The sequence below is a fragment of the Anolis sagrei genome, chromosome X (assembly GCF_037176765.1).
Source record: "Anolis sagrei isolate rAnoSag1 chromosome X, rAnoSag1.mat, whole genome shotgun sequence".
NCBI lineage: Eukaryota > Metazoa > Chordata > Lepidosauria > Squamata > Dactyloidae > Anolis > Anolis sagrei.
In genome coordinates, this window is record NC_090034.1 from 54,432,892 (window position 1) to 54,458,146 (window position 25,255).

A 25,255-nucleotide genomic window follows, 5' to 3' on the forward strand; every position below is an offset into this window, starting at 1 on the left:
GAAAAAGTATAGAACCTTGTGGGGCCCTACAGGTCAATGGCCAAGGATCCGACGTGTCTCCCAGCATCACCAACTGGGTTCAGTCCTCCAGGAAGGAGTGATGCCACTGCAGAGCAGTCCCCCCACAACCCATTCTGGAGAACCAACCCAGAAGGAGACCATGGTCGATGGTGTCAAAAGCCACTGAGATGTCCAAAAGAACCAACAAGGACACACTCCTCCTGTCTAATTCTCTGCGGAGGTCATCCACCAAAGCAACCAAAGCAGCCTCCGTTCCATGACCAGGACTAAAACCAGACTGTGATGGATGAAGATAATCGGTTTCATTCAAGAATCCTTGGAGCTGCTGTAAGTGCAGGAAACTAGTTGCCACTTCAGACCAGCCACTAGATGTCACTCGAGAACGCGAAACGTTCAGATTTCTCTGAGATCAACCTAATTTGTCTCCCAAGTTGGCAGCAAATTGTAGTTCATCTCAAGGATAGAGTGACTAGATTGGGACTTGAGGCAACCTACTTAAAGAACGATGAGAGATTGGGACAGTGATCAGCTTTCACTCTGGCCTACATTGTAGGGTTGTTGTAAGGACAATTGGAGAGCCATGGAGCTTGCTGGTAGTATAGAAAGAAACAATGCTCCAACAAATGATGAGAAACCCAGTGTAACTGACTGGGATCAATGGGAGCACACCCTGCAACACTCGACAGATGAGGACAAGAGCCTGGTCAAGGTCATTGATGAGGAAGAAGAAGCCAAGGAGGCTGCGGCAGTTTGCTTTCCCCCAAGTTGACTGAGAAGATGGGATTCCTTCCTCTTTTCTTAATTGCAGATGATTGGGATCGCTCTGGCCACATTATTTTTTATTTATCTATTTCAAACATTTGTACCCCACCCTTCTCAACCCCCTGGGGGGGACTCAGGGCGGCTTCCAGTTGGCAGCCATTCAATGCCTCTATATATACATAACTAGTGGTCCCCTGCCCCGCGTTGCTGTGGCCCAGTCTGGTGATCTGGAAGATAAAGTAATGAGAAAGTGTTGGTTTCTAATATATGTAATGTCTTTATGCTTGTGGGTAAACAGTATTTCTTGTGTTTCTTTGCCAGTGTTGATGTGGAGATTGTCTGGTTTGCCTACTTTGGAACATGCAACATATCATTGTTCTTCTTTAGGGGTCCCGTTCAAATCTTTGATACTGCATCTGTCATATACATATATGTGTTTGTGTGAATGGCTGGATGGCCCTTTGTCAGGAGGGCTTTGATTATGTTTTCTTGCCCTGGTGAAGGGAGTTGGACTGGATGGCCTTAAGGCAGCATTTCTCAACTTGGGAAGTCATGGGGGTTCTGTGTGGGAAGTTTGCCCCAATTTTGTCATTTGTGGGGTTCAGAATGCTCCTTGATTGTAGATGAACTATAAATCCCAGTAACTACAACTCCCAAATGTCAAGGTCTATTTCCCCCAAACTCCATCTGTGTTTATATTTGGGCATATTGAGTATTTGTGCCAAGTTTGGTCCAGATCCATCATTGTTTGAGCCCACAGTGCTCTCTAGATGTAGGTGAACTACAATTCCAAAACTCAAGGTCAATGCCCACCAAACCCTTTTAGTGTTTTCTCTTGCTCATGGGAGTCCTGTGTGCCAAGTTTGGTTCAATTCCATCATTGGTGGAATTCAGAATGCTCTTTGATTGTAAGTGAACTATAAATCCCAGCAACTACAACTCCCAAATGACAAAATCATAATTTTTTGAGTGATGGTCACTCCTTGTGTTGTGAGACGTTTTGTTGCCAGTGATTTCGTTCATTAGTTCTTTTGTTTTTAAGGTACTCATTATGCACAGAGCATTTTTATATATAGATAAAATATATAACAACCAATAATTATAAATAGTTAAAACCATTAAGACAATACAATTAAAATCTACTAAGAATTTCCAGTTTGGTGGCTGTTATCTAGCCGAATTCTAGGGCTGATTGAGGGCAAATATGCTAGACAGTGAGGCCCAAAGATGGTGTTACTAGAATCATTGTTTCCAAAGGAAGTAACAGAGCAGTGTTTTTCAACCTTCCTAATGCTGTGACCCCCTTAATCGAGTTCGTCATGTTGTGGTGACCCCCAACCATAAAATTATTTTCATTGCTACTTTATAACTGAAACTTTGCTACTGTTATGAATTGTAATGTAAATGGCCAATATCCGGGATGTATTTTCATCCGCTGGATCAAATTTGGCACAAATACCCGATATGCCCAAATTTGAATACTGGTGGTGTTGGGAGGATTGATTTTGTCATTTGGGAGTTGTAGTTGTTGGGATTTACAGTTCACCTCCAATCAAAGAGCATTCTGAACTCCACAATGGAATCGAATCAAACGTGGCACATAAAACTCCCCTGACCAACAGAAAATACTGGATGGGTTTGGAAGGCATTGACCTTGAGTTTGGGAGTTGTAGTTCACCTACATCCAGAGAGCACTGTGGATTCAAGCAATGATGGATCTGAACCAAATTTGGTACGAATACTCAATATGGCCAAATGTGAACACTGGTGCAGTTTGGGGAAAATAGAGTAGACATTTGGGAATTGTAGTTGCTAGGATTTATAGTTCACCTACAGTCAAAGAGCATTCTGAACCCCACCAACAATAGAATTGGGCCAAATTTCCCACACAGAATCCCTATGACCAGCAAAAAAATACTGTGTTTTCTGATGGCCTTTGGCGACCCCTCTGACACCCTCTCATGATCCCTCTAGGGGTCCCAACCCCAAGGTTGAAAAACACTGCCCTAAGTGAAGCTCTAGCGCAGGCATGGGCAAACGAAGGCCTGGGGGCCGGATGCGACCCTCTGGGTGCTTTCCTCAGGCCCTTCTTATTTTTCCTGTTCTCTTGGCCTGACGCATAATTATGCCAAAAAGACAGGGGAGGAATGTACGCAGCACCTGAGAGCCCTCTGAAGCACTCTCATAAAGACAGTGTGAGCGGCTCTGTCCTTATGCTGGGAGGACAGCTCAAGGAAGGCATGCAGTGGCTGAGAGCCCTCCAGACCTATCTCAACTGCTGCCTGTTTTGCCCTTCTCCCAGCATTATGCCAAGAGGACAGCCGGAGGATTGGAAGAGGAGGATCGGAAGGAAGATCGGGGCAGTTGCCACGTGTCTCACCTTCCTCCTGGCGTAAGAATGGGGGAGAACAGCATGTGCCCAGCTGTTACCTCTCCTGACCTGGCCCCAAAGCAAAAATATTTGCCCATGCCTGCTCTAGCTCATGATTGGTCAGATTCATCCCCAGTCCTCTGCCAGAGACACTCTAGTCTCCGTCTTACTTTCATCATCACCAACAGCTCCCTGGTGAAGCAAGGAGATGAGCTGGCTCTGCTGAGTGAGAGGGGACATTCAGGGGTGATCGTGTCCATTGCACAGGTCTCCTTCATATTCCAGAGATCAACAAGGGTTTTGACAGGATCGTCTGCCACCATGACAGGAAACTCCCCAAGAGACATCAGGAATCCATCCAGATCCATAAGTCTCCTGGGGCGGACCAACTTATCGGGTCCCCCACCCCTGCGGAGGTTAGAGGCTGTGGTTAGTCTAAACCTAATCAGGTGATGGTCAGTCCATTTATTTATTTATTTATTTACATCACTTATATCCCACCCATATCAGCCCGCAGGCGACTCAGGGCGGTCTACATATCGGCACAATTCGATGCCATCAATACAATACAACAGCAAAAACAATTAAGTGCATTTAGACAAAAAAGACAGTGCAATAACAATTTAAAAAGAGCTATATCCTCTCATTCCAATCCTCATCCGTTTCATCGTCTTGGCCGTTCCTGGGTCATTCTCCATCTCAAGTTTGACTATCTATTCCGGGTTTCCAAAGGCTTGCTTGAAGAGCCAGGTTTTTACTTTCTTCCGAAAAGTCAGGAGGGAGGGGGCTGATCTAATATCCCTAGGCAAGGAGTTCCATAGCCGAGGGGCCACCACAGAGAAGGCCCTGTCCCTCGTCCCTGCCAAGCGTGCTTGCGAAGCAGACGGGATCAAGAGCAGGGCCTCCTCAGATGATCTTAACTTCCTAGAGGGTTCGTAGGAAGAGATGCGTTTGGATAGGTAGGCTGGGCTGGAACCGTTTAGGGCTTTATAGGCTAAAGCCAGCACTTTGAATTGAGCCCGGTAGCAAACTGGCAGCCAGTGGAGCTGATGCAGCAGAGGAGTTGTATGCTCCCTGAGCCCCGCTCCTGTTAGCAACCTGGCTGCCGCACGCTGTACCATTTGAAGCTTCCGGGCCGTCTTCAAAGGCAACCCCACGTAGAGCGTGTTGCAGTAATCTATGCGGGATGTAACCAGAGCGTGGACTACCATGGCCAAGTCAGACTTCCCAAGGTACGGGCGCAGCTGGCGCACAAGTTTTAGTTGTGCAAATGCTCCCCTGGTCACCTCCGAAACCTGGGGTTCCAGGTTCAGCGATGAATCCAGGATCACACCCAAGCTGCGAACCTGCGTCTTTAGGGGGAGTGTAACCCCGTCTAACACAGGCTGTAACCCTATTCCCTGTTCGGCCTTTTGACTGACCAGGAGTGCCTCTGTCTTGTCTGGATTCAGTTTCAATTTGTTAGCCCTCATCCAGTCTGATACAGCGGCCAAGCACCGGTTCAGGACCTGAACAGCCTCCTTAGTAGTAGGTGGGAAGGAGTAACAGAGTTGGACATCATCTGCGTACAGATAACACCGCACCCCGAAACTCTGGATGATCTCCCCCAGCGGCTTCATGTAGATGTTAAACAAACCAGGATAAAGGTGTGTCCAGCTACATATGTGGGCCCAGATATCATTTGGGACAGCCCAATGGTTGTCATGGAGGCCATGAAGTCCTGAGCTGTTCCAGACAGGGTGGACTTGGCATGAACGTTGAAGTCCCCCAGCACTATTAACCACCAGGACTCCAATGCCAGGCCAGAGTCCATCCCTGCTAGCTAAGGTAGGGAGCTTGTTGTGCAGCAAGGTGTGTTGCGCAGCATGCGAATTCTATTCAACGTCCCAAGCCCAAATGCAAAAGACTCACAGACCAGAGGAAAAATGAACAGAAAAATCTTTACTCTTAATAGCAGAGATGAAATATAAACTTGCAATGTTGCATACAAAAAACAAGCAGTGCAAGAAACTTACATAGTTCTTGCAAGTAATACAAAATAAGGCATCTTCATCTTAATTCAAATGAGAGAGCAAAACATAAACCTTGAATACACAGCTATTCCACTATAGCCTCCTCTAGAGCAGCATAACTACGTCTCTCCCAACTGCTCCCCGGAGTAGAGCCTTTAAGCATAGCTCTCCTCAGAGAAAAAGCTCTCCACCACCCCACTGTATTGCTGGTTGACCTACATTATTGAAGCCAAGCACGGGTTTTGAAGGGTCTCGCCCTGGAGGGAGAGACCCGGCAGATCCACCAAAGAGGATCCGCTACTTTGGTGAGCAAAAAGGAAGAAGAAGTTGCAAGGTAGAATTTCCCTAAAGTTTTCCCAAATGAATTTCACCAAAGCTGAAGGAAGCGCCACCGAGTGGTTTATTGCGATCCAGCTGGAAAGGATGCAAAGCCGCGATAATTCTACGAGCAAGCATGCATTGAATACAAAATAAAGCCTTTTTATACATATACAAAGCTGTCAGATTTGAATCTCCCACTCCCTGCCCCCTACCTGGCTTGGCACTGATTGGTTGGCGCTCTCCAGCTGGGAGGAGGCTTGGCTGCCTCTCGAGTGCCTTGACTAATAGGTGAGCCCACACTACTCCAGCTCCCTGGCCAATCAGGACAGAGGGAGGTGGGACGAGAGAGAAACAATGGAAGCTTGAGTGGATTATGGAAAAATGTGATGTCCATGTGGCCGGTGAGTCCTCAGGGCCCTTCCAGCTGACCGGCTTATTGTGATGAGAGTGGTAATCAACATTGATGTCTGGCGAGATGGCCAGAATCCAGATTTTGGCAAGTCCACTTCCCGAGGGTCTCAAGGGATGACCACATCAAGTTCCCTGGGTCCTGGGGCTCTGTGAAGGCGAGGAAGCGATGGCGGGAGCAGCGCGGCAGCGGGAAGCCCTGTTTGACAATCAGCTGTTTCTTATTAAAATATATTCTTAAAAACAAAAGGGTTATTCCCAGAGCGTAGGAGTCAGAAATGCAAAAAGTGCGATAGCAGTTAGTATTTGAATTAGGCTAGGAAAAATATGGCATTGAAATGGAGTCATTTGGTTAACTCGCGGATATGGGGGCCCGAGGGATTTCCATATCCGCGGTTTAAAGAAACACAGTTTTGGCCTCCCCGGGATACCTGGAAGGCATCCCGGCTGAGCCGGCGGCTTCCCGCAGCTCAAAAAAGGATAGGTTCATGTATTAGAAACTTTGAGTCAGTAAATAGACACAATGTATCACTGAGGAGAGGTGAAGGTTACAATTCAATTAGGCTTTATTAGGGATTTGCTACAATGTTAGGGCCAGGGAAGAAAGTAAAGGGAGAGAGCACGGGAGTGAAAGAATCCCTGGTTGAGGCTGCTGCTGAGGCACAATCCATTGAAGATGGCCTAACGGGGCATCCGGGAACTGTTTAACTCCCTGCGGTTGGTCAGATCAGCTGGAAAGCAGGGGTCTCGGGTGGGCTCACCCTCATTTTCAGCTGCACATAGTAATTACCAACATAAGGTTTTTCTTCAACACACACACATGGTCCTGCTACAACTTACTGTAACAAGGTGGACGGTACACAAGCAGAATCCCCAATCTGTCCCAGTTACCCACTTTCAGATAGACACATTCAAACTTGGGCTATTGTGTATGGGGCACCCGATCAGGGAGATGGACTCACGATGTTGTTGTTCATTCGTTCAGTCGCCTCCGACTCTTCGTGACCTCATGGACCAGCCCACGCCAGAGCTCCCTGTCGGCCGTCACCACCCCCAGCTTCTTCAAGGTCAGTCCAGTCACTTCATGACTCACGATAGACCATTGCAACCCTGCCTCCCTGCCCCCCAGGCCTAGCCTGCTGGAGCACCCTGAAACCAAGTGGTCCAACCAGATCTTGGTGATGCAAACCAGGTCTGTGTATTCATCCAGGATCAAATCCAGGGAAGTAATGGAGCAAATAACAGTTTAGGCTGCATTAATAGAAGCATTGTTTCCAAGAGAAGTAATGGAGCAAATAATATTTTAGATGGCTTTAATAGAAATATAGTTTCTAAGGGAAGTATTGAGTAAATAACAGTTTAGACAGTGTTAATAGAAGCATGATTGCCAAGGAAATTAATGGAGCAAATCATATTTCAGACGGCATTAATAGAAGCATCGTTTCCAAAGGAGGAAACTGTAGAGGAAACGTTGAACATCGGGGCAGAAATGTTATTATGCACTCTCATTTGGCCCCTGTTTGGGTCAGTGCCTCAATACGGATTTTGAAGCCGTAATCGTGGACATATAGGGCCAAAAAATGAGAAGTGGGCCCAACTGGGTTGGGAAACCGAGGTTTCTTGGAGAGGATGAGGCAGAAAGTTTTGGAAACAGTCATTATGAATAGTATATACAGAGATAATGCTTCTTTCTCCTGTAATGCTAGAGCTTCCTCAGAAAAAGACAGGTTTCTCCCAGGCCAAAAACTGGGTGGCCCCAATGTTTAGCCTTCTGTCCCAGGAATCCAGGAGCTTGGAGGGTGATGGATGGCGAGATCTGGATTGCCTCTTCTCCCTCTTGGCTGTCAAGCAAGTCCGGCCGTTCTCTAAACACAAAGGCTTTCTTATAAACATCCCGGTTGCAAAGGAGCCGAGGCAGGACTGCTTTTTCGTCTCCCGTCAATAGGAAACAGTTCTCTTGTCCTGCGGCTACTGACTGGGCCCCTTTGGGCTTCAGCTTTTGTCAAGCTTCTCTGGCAGCCGCCAGCGAATGTTGTGTTTAATTCTTTCCTTCTGAAGAAATGGCTTTGTCTCCTTATGAATCGCTCAAAAGGCTCAGATAGTTGGCTTGTAGATGGGACAGCTTTGGGGTGTTTTGGGGTGGTTTGTTGGCCATCAAGCCGACTTAGTTTCCTGTCCACACCTTATATCAGTCTCATACCCATATAGTCAGTCGTCATCTATTATTATTTGAAACACAACAAGATGAGTCCACAGCAAACTAGATCACTCTGCTGGCTGTTGTACTGGATCACACGTCGGACACTTCCCATTATCGGTGAATAATGCGTGCAGATCCTAGTAAGGTGGCCTTTTGCAGCTGGCAGATGGTAATTTTGTCAGTGCTGATTGTGTTTAAGTGCAGGCCAAGGACTTTAGGCACTGCACCCAGTGTGCTGATCACCACTTAGCTTGTGCCAGAGTCTTTGCAGTTCGATCTTTAAATCTTCATATCGTGTGAGCTTTTCCAGTTGTTTCTCTTCAATCCTGCTGTCACCTGGGATTGCAATATTGACGATCCATACTTTGTTTTTTAACACGATCGTGAGGTCAGGAATATTGTGCTCCAAAACTCTGTCTGAATTCAGAAGTCCCAGAGTAGTTTGACATGTTCATTTTCTGTAACTTTTTCCAGCTTGTGATCCCACCAGTTCTTTGTCGCAGGCAGATGGTATTTGTGGCACAAGTTCCAATGAATCATCTAAGCAATGGTGTTATGCCTCTGCTTGTAGTCTGTCTGCGTGATCTTGCAGAGCTGAGGATGTGATCCATCGTTTCATCTGTTTCCTTGCAGAGTCTACACTTGGGATCTGTCGTCGACTTTTCAATTCTGATGGCATCTGTTCTAATGGCTTATTCTTGGGCTGCCAGAATCAGGCCCTCCGTCTCCTTTTTCAAAGTTCCACTTGTGAACCACATCCATGCTTTTTCTTTGTCAATTTGGCTCTCAATTTTTCCCATGTCCATGGAGAGCCTTCTTTTGCCAATTTTCTCTTCTGCTCTGGAATGTGTTTTTACGGTAGTCACTCTTTGTCTTTTGCACTTGAATCAGTTTCCTACTATTGACTTCCCTCAATGTTGGTTCTTGACTGCCTTTCCCATAATCTGCCAGTGATTGTTTCTCTTCTGCTACCATTTGTTTCACTTGCAGAAGCCCTCTCTCTGCCTCCTGATTTTCTGGGCAGGTAAAGTCTGTCAACATCACTACGCGGGTGTAATGAGTAGTGGAATGTCATCAGTTTTCTTGTTTTTATGCCCAGATCATCCAGCTCTGCTTGTGTCCAGTTCACAATATCTATTATTATTATTATTATTATTATTATTATTATTATTATTGTGACTATCATCATCTCCTGAGAAAAATGATAATATCAGAAAGGATTAGCACCTCACACATTTCATAGGAAATCTGCTACAGAACAGGGGCTTTTTTGTTGAGTTCCACGGTCAGAGAAGCAGAGAGCAAAAACAGAAGAACGACCTGCCTGAGGGGAGCGTAATTGTTTCATCAATGTTTAACATTTATACAAATGACCAGACACTGCCAGAAGGGACAGAGAGTTTCATCTATACCAATGATGGGCAACCTTTTGAGCTTGGTGTGTCAATACTCGCCAAAAAACTGAGCATAACTCGAGTGGGGTGTCACTTCGAGAAAAAACTCCATAATTTCATGATATTTATAGTTTAATAACAAAAATATAGTATTGTAATATATAACTGTATTTAATAAACCAAAAACTAATTATTTAACTTACCTGCTTTTTCTATAATACCATATATCTCGGCATTATAGAAAAATGCTGATGTAGGAGCCGAGGATGAAATGTCCTTCTTGGGATGCGGCCCCATCTTCTCTGTATGCGGCCGCATGCGGTTGTGTGTCATCGAAAATGGCTACGCGTGTCAGTGCTGACACACGTGTCATAGGTTCGCCATCATGGATCTATACTGATGATCATGCCATCACCACTCAAGCAGGGAGCTTTGAAATGGTTGAACAGAAGCTCTCTGAAAGTCTCAGAAACAATAAGCAACAGTCAGGAGACAGGTGTTTTTAAAGTCCCCTCCTCAGTTCCCTTCCTCCTCTTAGTTGGCTTGGGGGTTGGGGGAGAAGCAGTAGGATTTCCTCCTTCTCCTCCTGAGGTGGCAGTCAGATGTAGTAAGCAACAGCCAGGAGACAGGTGTTCTCAAAGTCTCCTCCTCAGTCCCCTTTCTCCTCTTAGCTGGCTGGGAGGGGGGGGGATCATTTGCTTATTCGATCCCTCCTGACAGATGACCACCCAGGCTCACTACATTAGCAAATGAGTGGAGAAAGAGCACTACAGAATCCTAGAGTTAGGTGAGACTCCCAAAGGTCATCCAGTCCAACCCCCTGCTGCCATAAAGAAGGACACTATTTGATCCCTCCTGACAGATGACCACACAGGCTCACTGCATTAGCAGGTGGGTGGAAAAAGAGGGCTACAGAATCCTAGAGTTAGGTGAGACTCCCAAAGGTCATCCAGTCCAACCCCCTTCTGCCATAAAGGACACTATTCAATCCCCCCTGACAGATGACCACCCAGCCTCATAGACGTTAGCAAGTGCATGGAGAGAAATAGGGCTAAAGAATCCTACAGTAAGACCACCTAATCCAGCCTCATTCTGTTACATAGGAAAAGCACAATCAAAGCATTCCTGACGGCCATCCAGAACTACAAATAAGATATGTGCAGTATACATTTGTTCACGTTTCTCTCAAACTATTGTCCAGCCCTCGGCTTCAAAGCTTTCCCTTTGTATTATTATTTTGCACAACAGCTCTTTGCAGAGTAAACCCTCCTTGTGGTTGGGTTGTTTTTCTTCTTCCTCCTTTCAGGGAGGGGCCCGATGCAGGTTTTGAAAGCTTCAAAAAAGAGGAAGGAGAGATCTTGTGCACATTGGGTGCATTTGCAAACTGAATAGAAAGCTAAGTGTCCTTGGCCCTTCCTTTGGGTTCAAAATTGGCCCCGAAGAGCTTCAAAGCCCCACCGTTTTTGCAGTCGCGGTAAGTCCATATGCAAGATAGGGCCTTCTTTGCCTGTGGAACTCCCTGCTACAGGGAGGTGAACTACAACTCCTATAAATCCTCCCAAAGACCTCCAGCATTTTTGTTGGTCATGGGGGCTCTGTTTGCCAAGTTAGTTCCAGGTCCATCATTGGTGGAGTCCAGAATGCTCTTAGATTGCAGGTCAACTCTACATCCCAGGACCTACAACTCCCATAAATCACGGTGAATTCTCCGCAAACCTCTCAAGTATGCTCAATTCCTCTTTTTGTTGTGTGCTATAGAAAAGAATAGGAAAGGGTTACGGGAGAGGCAGTTGGTGGGGCGGTCATACAAATTCCACACCAATGGAGAGAGTAAGTAACACTGGGATGTCTGTGGTGGAGGAAACACATACAATCTAGGGTGAAATTGTCCCCAAATGAAAGCCTTCACTTGGGTGGTGGGCAGTAAGGTGTTGCTAGAGGACATTGTCAGGGCTCTTGTACATGTCCATGGTGCTCACTATAACCTGCAATGTCATTGGAGGGAGTGTCTTTCGTGTCTCCTGAGAAGTGGGAGCTATAACTGTTTGTGGAGGCAGGAGCTTGTGTGTGTGAGTGGACACCCCAGCCTCACACACACACACATATATTCACTTTTATTATGTGTATAGATGATGTTTTTCATCATAGAATCTTAGAGATTTGAATGAGACCCCAAAGGCCATCTAGTCTGACCCCATTCTACCATTTGGGAAGACACTATCCAGTCCCTCCCAACAGATGGCCATCCAGCCTCAAAGACAGAAGGTTCATAGAGATAGAGAGAGGGTTATAAAATCAGAGCTAGAGTTGGAAGAGATCCCAAGGCCATATAGTTCGACCCCATTCTGTTATGCGGGAAAATACCATTGAATCCCTCCTGACAGATGGCCATCCAGTCTCAAAAACATTAGAAGGTTCTGCTCTGGTCAGACCTCACCTGAAATAATAATACTGTATGTTCAGTTCTGAGCAAAGCAATTCAAGAAGGAGATGGACCAACTGGAAGGGGTCCAGAGAAGGCAACCACAATGGTCTGGATATTATGCCTTATATGGAATGGCTTAGAGAGTCAGGGATGTTTAGTCTGGAGAAGCGATGGTTGAGCAGAGACATGCTTAAATATTTGAAAGGAGGTCACATAAAGAAAGGGCCTGCTCCGGAGACTTGGGCACAATTGAGCCATGAGTTCAAATGGCAGGAAAAGAGATTCCACCTACATATTAAGGTGATGGCATAGGCTGCCTCAGAGTCCGGAGGAGTCCTCTTCTCTGGAGGTATTTAAATGGAGGCTGAATGGCCATCTGTTGCGAGGATTGGATGGTGTCTTCCTTTATGGCATGAGGGGGTCGGACTGGATGGCCATCTGTTGGGATGGATTGGATGGTGCCTTCCTTAATGATGGAAGGGAGTCAGACTGGATGGCCATCTGTTGGGAGGGATTGGATGGTGCCTTCTTTAATGGCAGGAGGGAAATGGACTGGATGGCCATCTGTCAGGAAGGATTGGATGGTGCCTTCTTTAATGGCGGAAGTGGGTCGAACTGGATGGCCATCTGTTGGGAGGGATTGGATGGTGCCTTCCTTAATGATGGAAGGGGGTCAGACTGGATGGCCATCTGTTGGGAGGGATTGGATGGTGCCTTCTTTAATGGCAGGAGGGAAATGGACTGGATGGCCATCTGTCAGGAGGGATTGGATGGTGCCTTCCTTAATGATGGAAAGGAGTCAGACTGGATGGCTATCTGTTGGGAGGGATTGGACGGTGCCTTCCTTAATGGCAGGAGGGAGATGGATTGGATGGCCATCTGTCAGGAAGGATTGGATGGTGCCTTCTTTAATGGCGGAAGTGGGTCAGACTGGATGGCCATCTGTTGGGAGGGATTGGATGGTGCCTTCCTTAATGATGGAAGGGGGTCAGACTGGATGGCCATCTGTTGGGAGGGATTGGGTGGTGCCTTCCTTAATAGCAGAAGGGAGCTGGACCGGATGGCCATCTGTCAGGAGGGATTGGATGGTGCCTTCTTTAATGGTGAAAGGGGGTCAGACTGGATGGCCATCTGTTGGAATTGGATGCTGTCTTCCTTAATGTCTTTCTCCTCTTGTACAAGGGAATGGCTCAAGGATATTAACGGTGAAGTTTTCCTGGCCTTCAGTCAAGGCTTGCAGACCATCAGACTGTGATCTGAACTGTCCAGAAGAGATGCTGAACGCTGCCATCACGTCTGAGGCTCATCCCCATTCGCCTTCCACTGATCTATTCAAGAAAGGTGCCTCTCCTTGCTGTTTCAATGCTAGATCTGTAGTCTATTTCTGTCCAAACAATTCTCCAGATCCTTTATTCTGCTGAAATCTGATCTGGAGGTGGGCACCTCCTTCCAGGGTTGTGGTAGGCGCTGATGCAGCTGGACTGGGCATTCGAGACGGAAATATTCGCCGTCCGAGAACCTTTGGGTGGCGGCGGCATCCATTCTTTCATGTGTCCTGTTCTGGATTTATCCCTGAAACTCATTTCATCATGTTCTGGTGCTTTTGCCTTCTGTCGGAGGACGAGAAGAGAGCCGTTGCCATCGACAGAGAGATCAATCGCCTTCTCCAGGAGCAAAAGAAGAAGGACCGATGGGAACTGAAGCTCCTTTTGCTGGGTGAGTGCCTTGGTCTTTTGCATGATTGCTGCTATTATTATTATTATTATTATTATTATTATTATTATTATTATTATACTGGCTTGGGTCCCCAGCGTTGCCTGGGTTATTTGAAAAAGTCAAATTTTTAATTACACAAAATGCATATGTAGTGGACAAACTACAACTCCCATCATGCCACGTTAACTCCCTAAAACTCCATCAGTCCTTAAAGTTTGTTATGTTGGGCAAGTTTGCTCTAGATGCATCATCGGTGGGGTTCAGTGTGCTCTCTGGCTGTAGGGTAAACTACAATTCCCACTATGGTGAGTCAGTCCCCTCAAACCCCTCCAGTAGGTTGAGTTAGTCATGGGGGTTCTGTGTCAAGTTTGGTCCAGGTCCATCATCAGTGGATGTCACAGTTTCTTTGATTGTGAGTGAACTACAACTCCCAGAAACAAAGGTCAGTCCTGCCCCCCCCCCCCCAGTCTCTTGCCTTCCTGGTAATCAAATTTTGGCAGATCAGGTATGTGTGCCAAGTTTTGTCCAGGTCCATCAGTGTTCGGGTTCACAGTGCTCTCTGGATGTAGGTGAACAACAACTCCCCAAACCAAGCTGAATTTTCCCCAAAGACCTCCAGTATTTTTTCCTAATCATGGGGGCTCTGTATGCCAAGTGTGGTCCAATTCCATCTTTGGTGGAATTCAGAGTGCTCATTAATTGCAGGTGAACTATACATCCCAGTTTCCACAACTCCAGAATGTCCAGTCCAATTCCTCTCAAAACCCACCAGCATTTAAAGTTGGGCATATCAGGTATGCATGCCAAGTTTGGTCCAGATCCATCAATGTTTGGGTTCCTAGTGCGCTCTGGATGTAGGTGAACTACAACGCCTATAAATCCCTCCAAAGACCTTCAATATGTTTTCTTGGTCATCGGGTTTCTGTGTGCCAAGTTAGTTCCAGGTCCATCCTTGGTGGGGTTAAGAGTGCTCTTAGATTGCAGGTGAACTATATATCCCAGTACCCTGAGTCACCTCTGAGTTAGAGAAAGGCGATGTAGAAATGCTGCAAATAAATAATAAAAAACCCCACCGACTTCTATAAATCATGGTGAATTCTCCTCAAACCTCTCTAGTATGTTCAGTTGCTGATCAATTCCTCTGTTTGCTGTGTGCCAAATGGAGAGAGTAATAAACAATGGGGTGTCTGTGGTGGAGGAAACACATAAAATCTTGAATGAATTTGTCCCCATATGAAAGCCTTCACTTGGGTAGTGGGCAGTATGGTGTTTGTGGAAGACATTGGCAGGGCTCTTGGACATGTTCACTGTGATCAATTAATTTTGTCATTTGGGAGTTTTAGTTGCTGGGATTTATAGTTCACCTACAATCAAAGAGCATTCTGAACTTCACCAATGAGGGAATTGAAGCAAACTTGGCGCACAGTTCTCCCATGACCAACAGAAAATACTGGAAGGGTTTGGTGGACAGTGTCCTTTGGTTTTGGAGTTGTAGTTCACCTACATCCAGACATCACTGTGCACGCAAACAATGATGGATCTGGACCAAACTCTACATGAATACTCAATATGCCCAGATGTGAACACTGGTGGAGTTTGGGGAAAATATAATCTTGACATTTGGGAGTTGTAGTTGCTGGGATTTATAGTTCACCTACAATCACAAAGCATCCTGAACCCCACCAACAATGGAATTGAACCAAACTTGGCACACAGTTCTCCCATGTGGGCCACAGAAACGTGTGGCAGGGGGCGGCTAGTGTATATCTATCTATCTATCTATCTATCTATCTATCTATCTATCTATACACACACACACACTATTTACTAATTTTGGATTTTAAATTGTATTGAAATGCTTTTAATTCCTTTGAGGAGAGAAGAAGTGGAGTATAAATAAACATAACAACATAATAAACACAACAACAACAACAATCTACCTCTAATATATTTAGATATTTCCATGGAAAATAGAGCAAACAATAGTTTATACTGCGTTAATAGAAGAATGGTAGCTAAGGGAAATAATAGAGCAAATAATATTTTATACAGCATTAATAGAAGCATTATTTCCAAGTGAATAATATTTTAGACAGCATTAATAGACATATGTATACCGTATGATGAGGTCCCCTTATGCTCCCCTTTAGGCACCGGGGAGAGTGGGAAGAGCACCTTTATCAAACAGATGCGAATCATTCATGGGGTGGGCTACACAGAGGAGGACCGCAAGGCCTTCGCAAAGATTGTCTACCAGAATATCTTCATGTCCATCCAGGCCATGATCAAGGCCATGGAGACCCTCCAGATCCCATATGAAAGTCCGGAGAACGCGGTGAGTTGGAACGTGTGGCCCCTAGATAACAGCACAACCTCAGCTTGATTCCACTCAGTCCTGGAGCAGTCCTCGTTGCATAATAGTTGTACCCTTTTTTGTTTGACCAAAAAAGGGGGTGAGACTATTGTGCGATGAAAAAGAATAACCTGCCTTTGTTTGTTGGGTTTCCGGTTTTTCAAAAATGGAAATAAACTGCCTTACCTCCGAGGAGGAAGAGGGAGGATCCATCCTGAAACAAAGAACTGTATTTCTGTTGGTTGGTTTGTTTAAAAATCCCCCCCTTTCCTTCCTTCTTTCCTTCTCCAAAGGCAAAGGAGTTTATAAAATCTGAAATAGAGCTTTTTGGAGGAAGAAAGGAAGGAAGGGAGGGAGGAGGGAAGGAGAGAGGGAAGGAGGAGGGAAGGAGAGAGGGGGAATCAGCCCCAAATGGCTCTGCAACTATTATGCAAGGAAAAAAGGAAGGGGAAAATCAGCCCCAAATGGCTCTGCAACTATTATGCGAGGAAAGAAGGAAGGGAGGGGAAATCAGCCGCAAATGGTTCTGCAACTATTATGTGAGGAAAAAAGGAAGGGGGAAATCAGCCCCAAATGGCTCTGCAACTACTATGTGAGGAAAGAAGGAAGGGAGGGGGAATCAGCCCCAAACGGCTCTGTGACTATTGTGTGAGGAAAGAAGGAAGGAAGGGGGAATTAGCCCCAAACAGCTCTTTGACTATTATGCAGGGAAAGAAGGAAGGAAGCGGGAATCGGCCCCAAACAGCTCTGCGACTAGTATGCGAGGAAAGAAGGAAGGAAGGAAAGGCAAATCAGCCCCAAATGGCTCTGCAACTATTATATGAGGGAAAAAGGAAGGGGGAATCAGCCCCAAACGGCTCTGCAACGACTATGCGAGGAAAACAGGAAGGGGGAAATCAGCCCCAAATGGCTCTACAACTATTATGCAAGGAAAGAAGGAAGAAAGGGGGAATCAGCCCCAAACGGCTCTGTGACTATTGTGTGAGGAAAGAAGGAAGGAAGGAAGGAAGGAAGGAAGGAAGGAAGGAAGGGGGAATTCTTCCCAAAAGGCTCTGTGACTATTAGCGAGGAAAGAAGGAAGGAAGGGAGAATCATTCCCAAATGGCTCTGTGACTATTATGTGAGGAAGGAAGGAAGGAAGGAAGGAAGGAAGGGGGAATCAACCTCAAACGGCTTTTTGACTATTTTGCGGGGAAAGAAGGAAGGAAGGGGGAACCAGCCCCAAACGGCTCTGCGACTAGTATGTGAGGAAAGAAGGAAGGAAGGGCGAATCAGTCCCAAATGGCTCTGCGATTATTATGCGAAGAATACAGAAATACCTATTTTCCCACCCGAAAAATGGTGGTGGTGACTATTAACACACAGTGACTATTATGTGATGAAATATGGGTTGTTTATGTTGACCAGAACCTTTTCCTAATCACTTGAGTCTCAGTTGAGCCACTGAAAACATTAACTATTCATTCCTTAATACATATAACGTTATAGCCATCATCGAAGGACCACTGATATGATATAATATAATATAGAAGCAATAATAAAAACAAGTGGGTTGAATAGCCTCCCAACCATAACTGTATAGGTTGGGACTCGTGTTGGGTTTTTGATTTTGGTTACACTTAAGCAAAATTGATTTCAATTTACCTCCTAGCAAAAGGCTCGGTTGCTACTAGGAGTCGATGCCTACAAGGCCACCGTCTTAGACGCGGAGCAAGCAAAGAGCATCGCCAGTCTCTGGAAGGATGCCGGGATCCAAACCTGCTTCCTGAGGCGGAGGGAATATCACCTGCTGGATTCCACCCCTTAGTGAGTCCCTTTCTCCGTCCCTTGAGGACAGGATTGGATCTATATGCCTCAAAGCAGTGCCAGTCCTTCTTTTATGCAACCATATTGTTGACAGGCAACACTAAGGCCAGCCTCTATTCCCATTTACAAACTTACTAGTGACTTTGAAGATGTTAAAAGGAGGGGGAAAGGGCTATATTCTGCCTGAGATGTCAGCTAAGTGGGCATGGAGGAATTTCAAAGCAGTCCAAGGGCAATGGAGGACACCCAGCTCCCTCTGGGCTCCCTCTTTTCCAGGGAGGCGAATGGCTTATCAAAACTTGTCTAGACTTACCAAGGAAGGAAGGAAAGAAGGGAGGGAGGGAGGAAAGAAGACTGGGAAGAAGATGGGGAGGGAGGAAAGAAGGGAGGGAGGCTGGGAGAGAGGGAGGAAAGAAAGAAGGGAGGGAGGATGGGAGAGAGGGAGGAAAGAAAGAAGGACGGGAAGGAGGGAGTGAGGAAAGAAGGAAGGAAGGTAAGGATGGTGAGAGAGGGAAGAAAGAAAAAAGGAAAGAAGAATGGAAGGGAGGGAGGAAAAGGGAAGGAAGGGAGGAAGGAAAGAAGCAAGGAAGGAAAGAAGGATGGGAGAGGGAGGGGAAAAAGAAGGAAGGAAGGAAGGAAGGAAGGAAGGAAGGAAGGAAGGGAGGGAGGGAGGGAGGGAGGAAAAGGTAAGGAAGGATGTGAGGGAGTGAGGAAAGAAAGAAGCAAGCAAGGAAAGAAGGATGGGAGAGGGAGGGAAGAAAGAAGGAAGGAAGAATGGAAGGGAGGGAGGAAAAGGGAAGGAAGGGTGGGAGGGAGGAAGGGAAGGAGGAAAGAAAGAAGCAAGGAAAGAAGGAATGATGGGAGAGGGAGGGAAGAAAGAAAAAAGGAAGGAAGGATGGAAGGGAGGGAGGAAAAGGGAAGGAAGGATGGGAGGGAGGAAGGAAAGAAGCAAGGAAGGAAAGAAGGATGGGAGAAGGAGGGAAGAAAGAAAGAAGGAAAGAAGAATGGAAGGGAGGGAGGAAAAGGGAAGGAAGGGTGGAAGGGAGGCAGGAAAGAAAGAAGCAAGGAAGGAAAGAAGGATGGGAGAGGGAGGGATGAAAGAAAAAAGGAAGGAAGGGTGGGAGGGAGAAAGGGAGGGAGGAAAGAGTAAAGGAGGGAGGGAGGGAGGAAAGACAAGAAAGGAAGACAGGAAAGAAGATAGGAAGGAATGATGGGAGGGAGGAAAGAAGGGAGGGAGAGAAGAAGGAAGGAAACTTGGGAGGGAGGGGGGAAAGGGTGAATGGAAGGAGGGAGGAATGGTGGGAGGGAGAAAAGAAAGGAGGGAGGAAAGAAAGAAAGATGGAAGGAAGGAAGGAAAGACTGATGGAAGAACGGAAGGGAGGGTGGGAGGGAGGGAGGGAAAGGAAAAGAGGATGGGAGAGAGAGAGAAAAGAAGGGAAGGAGGAAAGATGGGAGGAAGGAAGGAAAGGATTTACTGATATAGACATAGTGAGTGTATTTTGTGGTTTGCATCAGTGATGTGTCTCAATCCGGGTGGACTCTGCTGTCCTGATTTTAGTTGCTCTTGCCTTTCAGTTTCCTGTCGCACCTGGAGCGCATTGCAGCGGAGGGGTATGTGCCCAGCGCCCAGGACATCCTGCGGACCCGCGTCCCGACCACTGGCATCAATGAGTACTGTTTCCTGGTCCAAAAGGTCACACTCAGGTGAGAAAACATAGCTTTGGGCATCATCAGGAGTCAGCCCAGAGGCGGGCCCAGTACGGCTGGTTCAGAAACTATGGCCAAACTGGCTGCAGCATGACAATATGAGGCCGGTCTTCAAGGAATCAGAGCTTGATGTATATAGTGATATAACTTTTATTATTGTTATTATTATTATCTTTATTAAAATAGCAATAAAAGATATTTTTGTTATTATTATTATTAATTCAAGCCCTGTTATTATAGTTGTAACCTTCAAAACATCTTCTGTTCTTAGGATTGTCGACGTTGGCGGCCAGAAGTCGGAGCGCCGGAAGTGGATTCACTGCTTTGAAAAAGTGATCGCGTTGATCTACTTGGCATCGCTCAGCGAATATGACCAATCCCTGGAGGAGAACAGCAGCGAAGTAAGGCTCTGGGAGGGAAATAAAACCTGGTTTTAATTGTAACTGTGGAACTCTCTGCCTCGGAGTCTTGGATAGTGGTTTTCCTATATGAGGAGAGAAGGGGTTGGACTGGATGGTCTTTGGGGGTCCCTTCCAACTCTAGGATTCATGCTGTCCTGCCTCCCTTCCTTTCCATCAGAACCGGATGCAGGAGAGCCTGGATCTTTTCCGAACCATCCTGGACTTGCCTTGGTTCTCAAACGCCTCCATCATCCTCTTCCTCAACAAAGTGGACATTTTAGAGGAGAAGATCCTGAGCTCGGACTTGTCGGCCTATTTCCCGGCATTCACAGGTAATTCTTCCCAGTTCCCATTCAAAACATTGCAAGGTAGTACTTGGAATAAGGGACTTGGGTTCAAATCCTCCTATGGCCACACTTTAAGAAACTCCACCAGTACTTAAAGTTTATTATGTTGGGCAAGTTGGCTCCAGATGCATCATTGGTTGGGTTCAATGTGCTGTCTGGCTGCAGGGTAAACTACAAATCCCAGTATGGTGAGTCAGTTACTTCAAACCCCTCCAGTAGGTTGAGTTAGTCATGGCGGTTCTGTGTGCCAAGTTTGGTCCAGGTCCATCATCAGACCAAGTTTGGTCCAGGTCCATCATCTGGTTGTGGGTGAACTTCAACTCCCAGAAAGGAAGGTCAGTTACCCACAAGCCCCTCCAGTAATCCAAGTGTTGGCTATCAGGCATGTATGCCAAGCTTGGTCCAGATCCATCAGTGTTTGTATTCACAATTCTCTCTGGATGTAGGTGAACTACAACTCCCCCAAATCAAGCTGAATTTCCCGCAAAGACAGCCAGTATTTATTGCTGGTCAAGGGGATTCTGTGTGCCAAGTTAGTTCCAGGTCCATCGTTTGTGGAGTTCAGAGTGCTCATTGATTGCAGGTGAACTATACAACTCCAAAATGTTCAGGCCAATTCCCCTCAAAACTCACCAGCATTCAAATTTGGATATATTGGGTATGCATGCCAAGTTTGGTCCAGATCCATCATTGTTTGGGTTCATAGTTCGCTCTGGGTGTAGGTGAACTACAACTCCTATAAATCCCTCCAAAGACTTCCAATATTTTTTATTGATCATGGGGTTTCTGTGTATGCATGCCAAGTTAGTTCCAGGTCCATCATTGGTGGAGTTCAGAGTGCTCATTGATGGCAGGTGAACTATACATCCTAGTACCTACAGCTCCTATAAATCATGGTGAATTCTCCCCAAACCTCTAATATGCTCAGTTGCTGATCAATTCCTCTGTTTGCTGTGTGCCATGGAAAAGAATAGGAAAGAGTTAAGGGAAAAGCAGTGGGCGGGGTAATGCAAATTCCACACCAGTTGAGAGAGTAAGAAACACTGGGATGTCTGTGGTGGAGGAAACACACAAAATCTAGGATGGAATGGTCCCTGTATGAAAGCCTTCAGTTGGGTAGTGGGGAGTGTGGTGTTTGTGGAGGACATTGGCAGTGCTCTTGGACATGTTCATGGCACTCACTATAACCTGCTATGTCATTGGAGGGAGGGCCTAAGTAGTGGGAGCTGTAGCTATTTGTGGAAATGGGAGCCTGTCTGTGTAAGTGGATACCCCAGACACACAAACACACACACACACATTTCACTTTTATTATGTGAATAGATTACTATTATAGTAGTCTCGCTTATCCGACCTTCGCTTATCCGACATTCCGTCTTATCTGATGCCCCCTTTTCCTCCAGCATTTCCCCTGCAATTAAAGCCGCCCTGAGTCCCATCCCCCCGAGGTTGAGAAGGGTGGGGTACAAATATCTGAAATAATAAATAATAAATAATAAATAATAAATAATAAATAATAAAGGAATGCACCCCAACTCTCTCTCTATTCCCAATAAGTGAAAAAGGCAAGGCGAGGAGGAGGATGAGGGAAGAAAGGGGGACAAGAGGCAGGACCGGAAGTGGAAGTGTCCTTCCTCCTTCCCTCTGTTATTTCCACGTTCCTCTTTTCCATCTGGGCACGTCCTGCTGGGCCCCTCTAACCCTGAGGCGTTGCCTTTCCTTAACCCTTTGCATCCCTGTTGTTAGTATTCTAGGTGTCTAGCGCCGCATAGGACGGGTAACAGTAGGAGACTCCGTATTATCTGACATTTTCATTTATCTGAGGCTCTGCTGGCCCATTTATAATAATAATAATAATAATAATAATAATAATAATAATCCTTTATTTATACCCCGCTACCATCTTCCGAAGGACTCGGTGAGGCTTACAAGAGGCCAAGCCAAAACACATCAGTAACACACAACAACAACAATACAATTAAAAAAAACCCTCATAAACAAAGCAAAAAAAAAACATTAACAATAACACCGCGGCGCATTAAAACCTGTGGCAGGGCCAAATGTAATACTTAAAATCTTTAAAAGTGCTGGGCATGATCAGGTGAAATAGGATAGATATTTTAGGGATAAGTGGGGCTTGCAGGCAATTCTAGATCTCTAGTAAAGTGCATTTGGGACATATTGCTTGGAGTTTCCTTATTCTGGGAAGGCACACTGGAACAGCCACGTTTTCAAGCTCCTTCTAAAGACCGCCAACGTTGGGGCATGCCTGATGTCCTTGGGGAGTGAGTTCCAGAGTCGAGGGGCCACCACCGAGAAGGCCCTGTCCCTTGTCCCCACCAATCGCGCTTGCGATGCAGGTGGGATCGTGAGCAGGGCCTCTCCAGATGATTGAAGAGATCGTGTGGGTTCATATACAGAGATGCGGTCACGCAGGTAGGCGGGTCCCAAACCGTTTAGGGCTTTGTAGGTAAGAACCTGCACCTTGAATTGGGACCGGAAAATGAACGGCAGCCAATGGAGCTCCTTAAACAGGAGGGTTGACCTCCTGTTATGTCAGATAAGCGAGACTCTACTATATTATTAGATATTGAAGAAGGGTGCTCTTTCTTTGCTTATTTTCTCTTCTTTTCAACCTCGTTGTTTTTCTTTCTTTATTCAATATTTTATTAGCACGGTCAATTCTACGACTTCTGCCTTATTCTAATTTTATCTGTTACATATCCTTATGCTCCTGTGTTCGTTTATTCATTGCTCAACCCGCAATCTTTCTCAAACGTTGAGTGCTGCCTTTCCGTTCTCAGGTCCGAAACGTGACGCGGCCGCCGCCAAGCGCTTCATCCTCGAAATGTACACCGAGGTCTTTGGCCAATCTTCGACGGCTTTGGACGGTGCCTACGGAGCGGGGCTTGCCAACGAGAGCTCCCGACCCCGGATCCTCTACCCGCACTACACGTGTGCCACAGACACGCGGAACATCAGCACTGTTTTCGAGGACATCAAGGACGCCGTTCTGGCCGGCTATTTGGACGAGTTCAACCTGGTCTAAAAGCAAGCGGTGGACCTCATCATGGGACACGAATAGAGACATTATTACTGCCAGAGACATCAATCCTCGAATTTGGGGTGAAATGTCTTCAGAGCTTCCCATGGGACATTGGGCTCCGTCTGTATATTATTGTATAGTATCTTATACCCCTTGGTTAAAATAACCGAAAGGTGTGGCGAGATGCATTTCTGAGCAATGTTCAATTGTGGTGAAGAATCCTCGCCTTTTGCAGTTCGAATGAGCCATCAAGGGTTATTAGCTTTGCAAAAGGCCCCTCTGGATGGAGATGGAACTCACCTGGTGGCCTTCTCTGCTTCCGGATTTATTTCGTAAGGCTTGTTAACAAAAGATATTGTGACGAGTGTCTGCACTTCACAATTTGCCATGCAACAAGTGACTCACAGTTGCGTCACACAGCTTCTAATCCCACGATGTTGTCTTTGTCAGTCCCTAGCTACTTCCTTTTGCTAGATCAGTGTTTCTCTACCTTCCTAATGCTGCGATCCCTTAATACAAATTCTCATGTTGTGGTGACCCCCAAACATAACATTATTTTTGCTATTTCATAACTGTAATTTTGCTACGATCATGAATCGTCATGTGAATATCTGATATGCAGGATGTAATTTCATTCACCCTAACCCTAACCTGATATGCCCAAATTTGAATACTGGTGGGGTTGGGGTGTGTGTGATTTTGTCATTTGGGAGTTGTAGTTGCTGGGATTGATAGTTGACTGTAATTTTGCTACGATCATGAATCGTCATGTAAATATCTGATATGCAGGATGTATTTTCATTCACCCTAACCTGATACGCCCAAATTTGAATACTGGTGGGGTTGGGGTGTGTGTGATTTTGTCATTTGGGAGTTGTAGTTGCTGGGATTGATAGTTCACCTACAACAACAGAATGCAACCAAATTTGACACACAGAACTCTCATGACCAACAGAAAATGCTGGAAGAGTTTGGTGGGCATTGACGTTGAGTTTTGGAGTTGTTGTTCACCTTCATCTAGAGAGTACTGTGGACTCAAGCAATGATGGATCAGGACCAAACTTGGCACGAATACTCAATATGCCCAAATGTGAACACTGGTGGAGTTTGGGGGAAAATAGACCTTGACATTTGGGAGTTGTAGTTGCTGGGATTTATAGTTTACCTACAATCAAAGAGCATTCTGAACTCCACCAACGATAGAATCGGGCCAAACTTGTGTTTTCTGATGGTCTTTGGTGACCCCTCTGACACCCCCTCACAATCCCCCCAGGGGTCCCGACCCCCAGGTTGAGAAACACTGTGCTAGATAAATGACTTCCTTTTACCAGCACTCTCCATTCCTCACCTACGTTTTATCTGATGCAAATACAAATCAATGGAGGGGCCGATCCTGCCAGTGTATACTTTGGGATTAGTATGATGAGCAAGGCGGGGAAAGGTGGATAATAATAATAATAATAATAATAATAATAATTATTATTATTATTATTATTCCTATTACGTATTATGGTATGATAATGATGGGCCGGCCTTTAGCACAGCAGGTTAACCGCCAGCTGCAGTAAATCTTGCCAACCGGAAGGTTGACAGTTCGAAGCCTGGATCAGTTTGAAAGCGGCAATGTGAGTAGATAAATAGGTACCTCTTTAAATTTGGGAGGAAATGCCAGAAAAATGTGGGCAATTCGATGAAGGACGAAGTTTACGAGCAAAGTTCTTCGGCAGGGAAGATGGAGCGACAGCACCCCCTGTGGCCGAAACCGAGCACATCCTCCAAGATGCCAAAGATGGGAAATCCTATATATAATTGTGTACAGTTGTCTGTCTTGTCAATGCATGATGGCATTGAATGTTTGCCATGTATGTGTTCTGTGATCTGCTCTGAGTCCCCATTGTGGTGAGAAGGGTGGAATATAAATACTGTAAATAAATAAATAAAATTGTGGTATTATTATTATTATTA

The 25,255-nt window shown here is 45.9% G+C and overlaps 1 protein-coding gene across 1 annotated transcript; it reads left to right on the plus strand.

The window, feature by feature from the left end:
* Window positions 1-10,873: 10,873 nt before the first annotated feature.
* Window positions 10,874-23,997, plus strand: GNA15 (G protein subunit alpha 15). Its single transcript, XM_060784998.2, has 8 exons — window positions 10,874-10,963; window positions 13,097-13,630; window positions 15,781-15,965; window positions 17,635-17,789; window positions 19,365-19,493; window positions 19,768-19,897; window positions 20,076-20,229; window positions 23,049-23,997. The coding sequence occupies exons 2-8, from the start codon at window positions 13,504-13,506 to the stop codon at window positions 23,291-23,293; spliced, it is 1,125 nt and encodes a 374-aa protein (XP_060640981.2). The 5' UTR covers window positions 10,874-10,963; window positions 13,097-13,503; the 3' UTR covers window positions 23,294-23,997.
* Window positions 23,998-25,255: the final 1,258 nt, after the last annotated feature.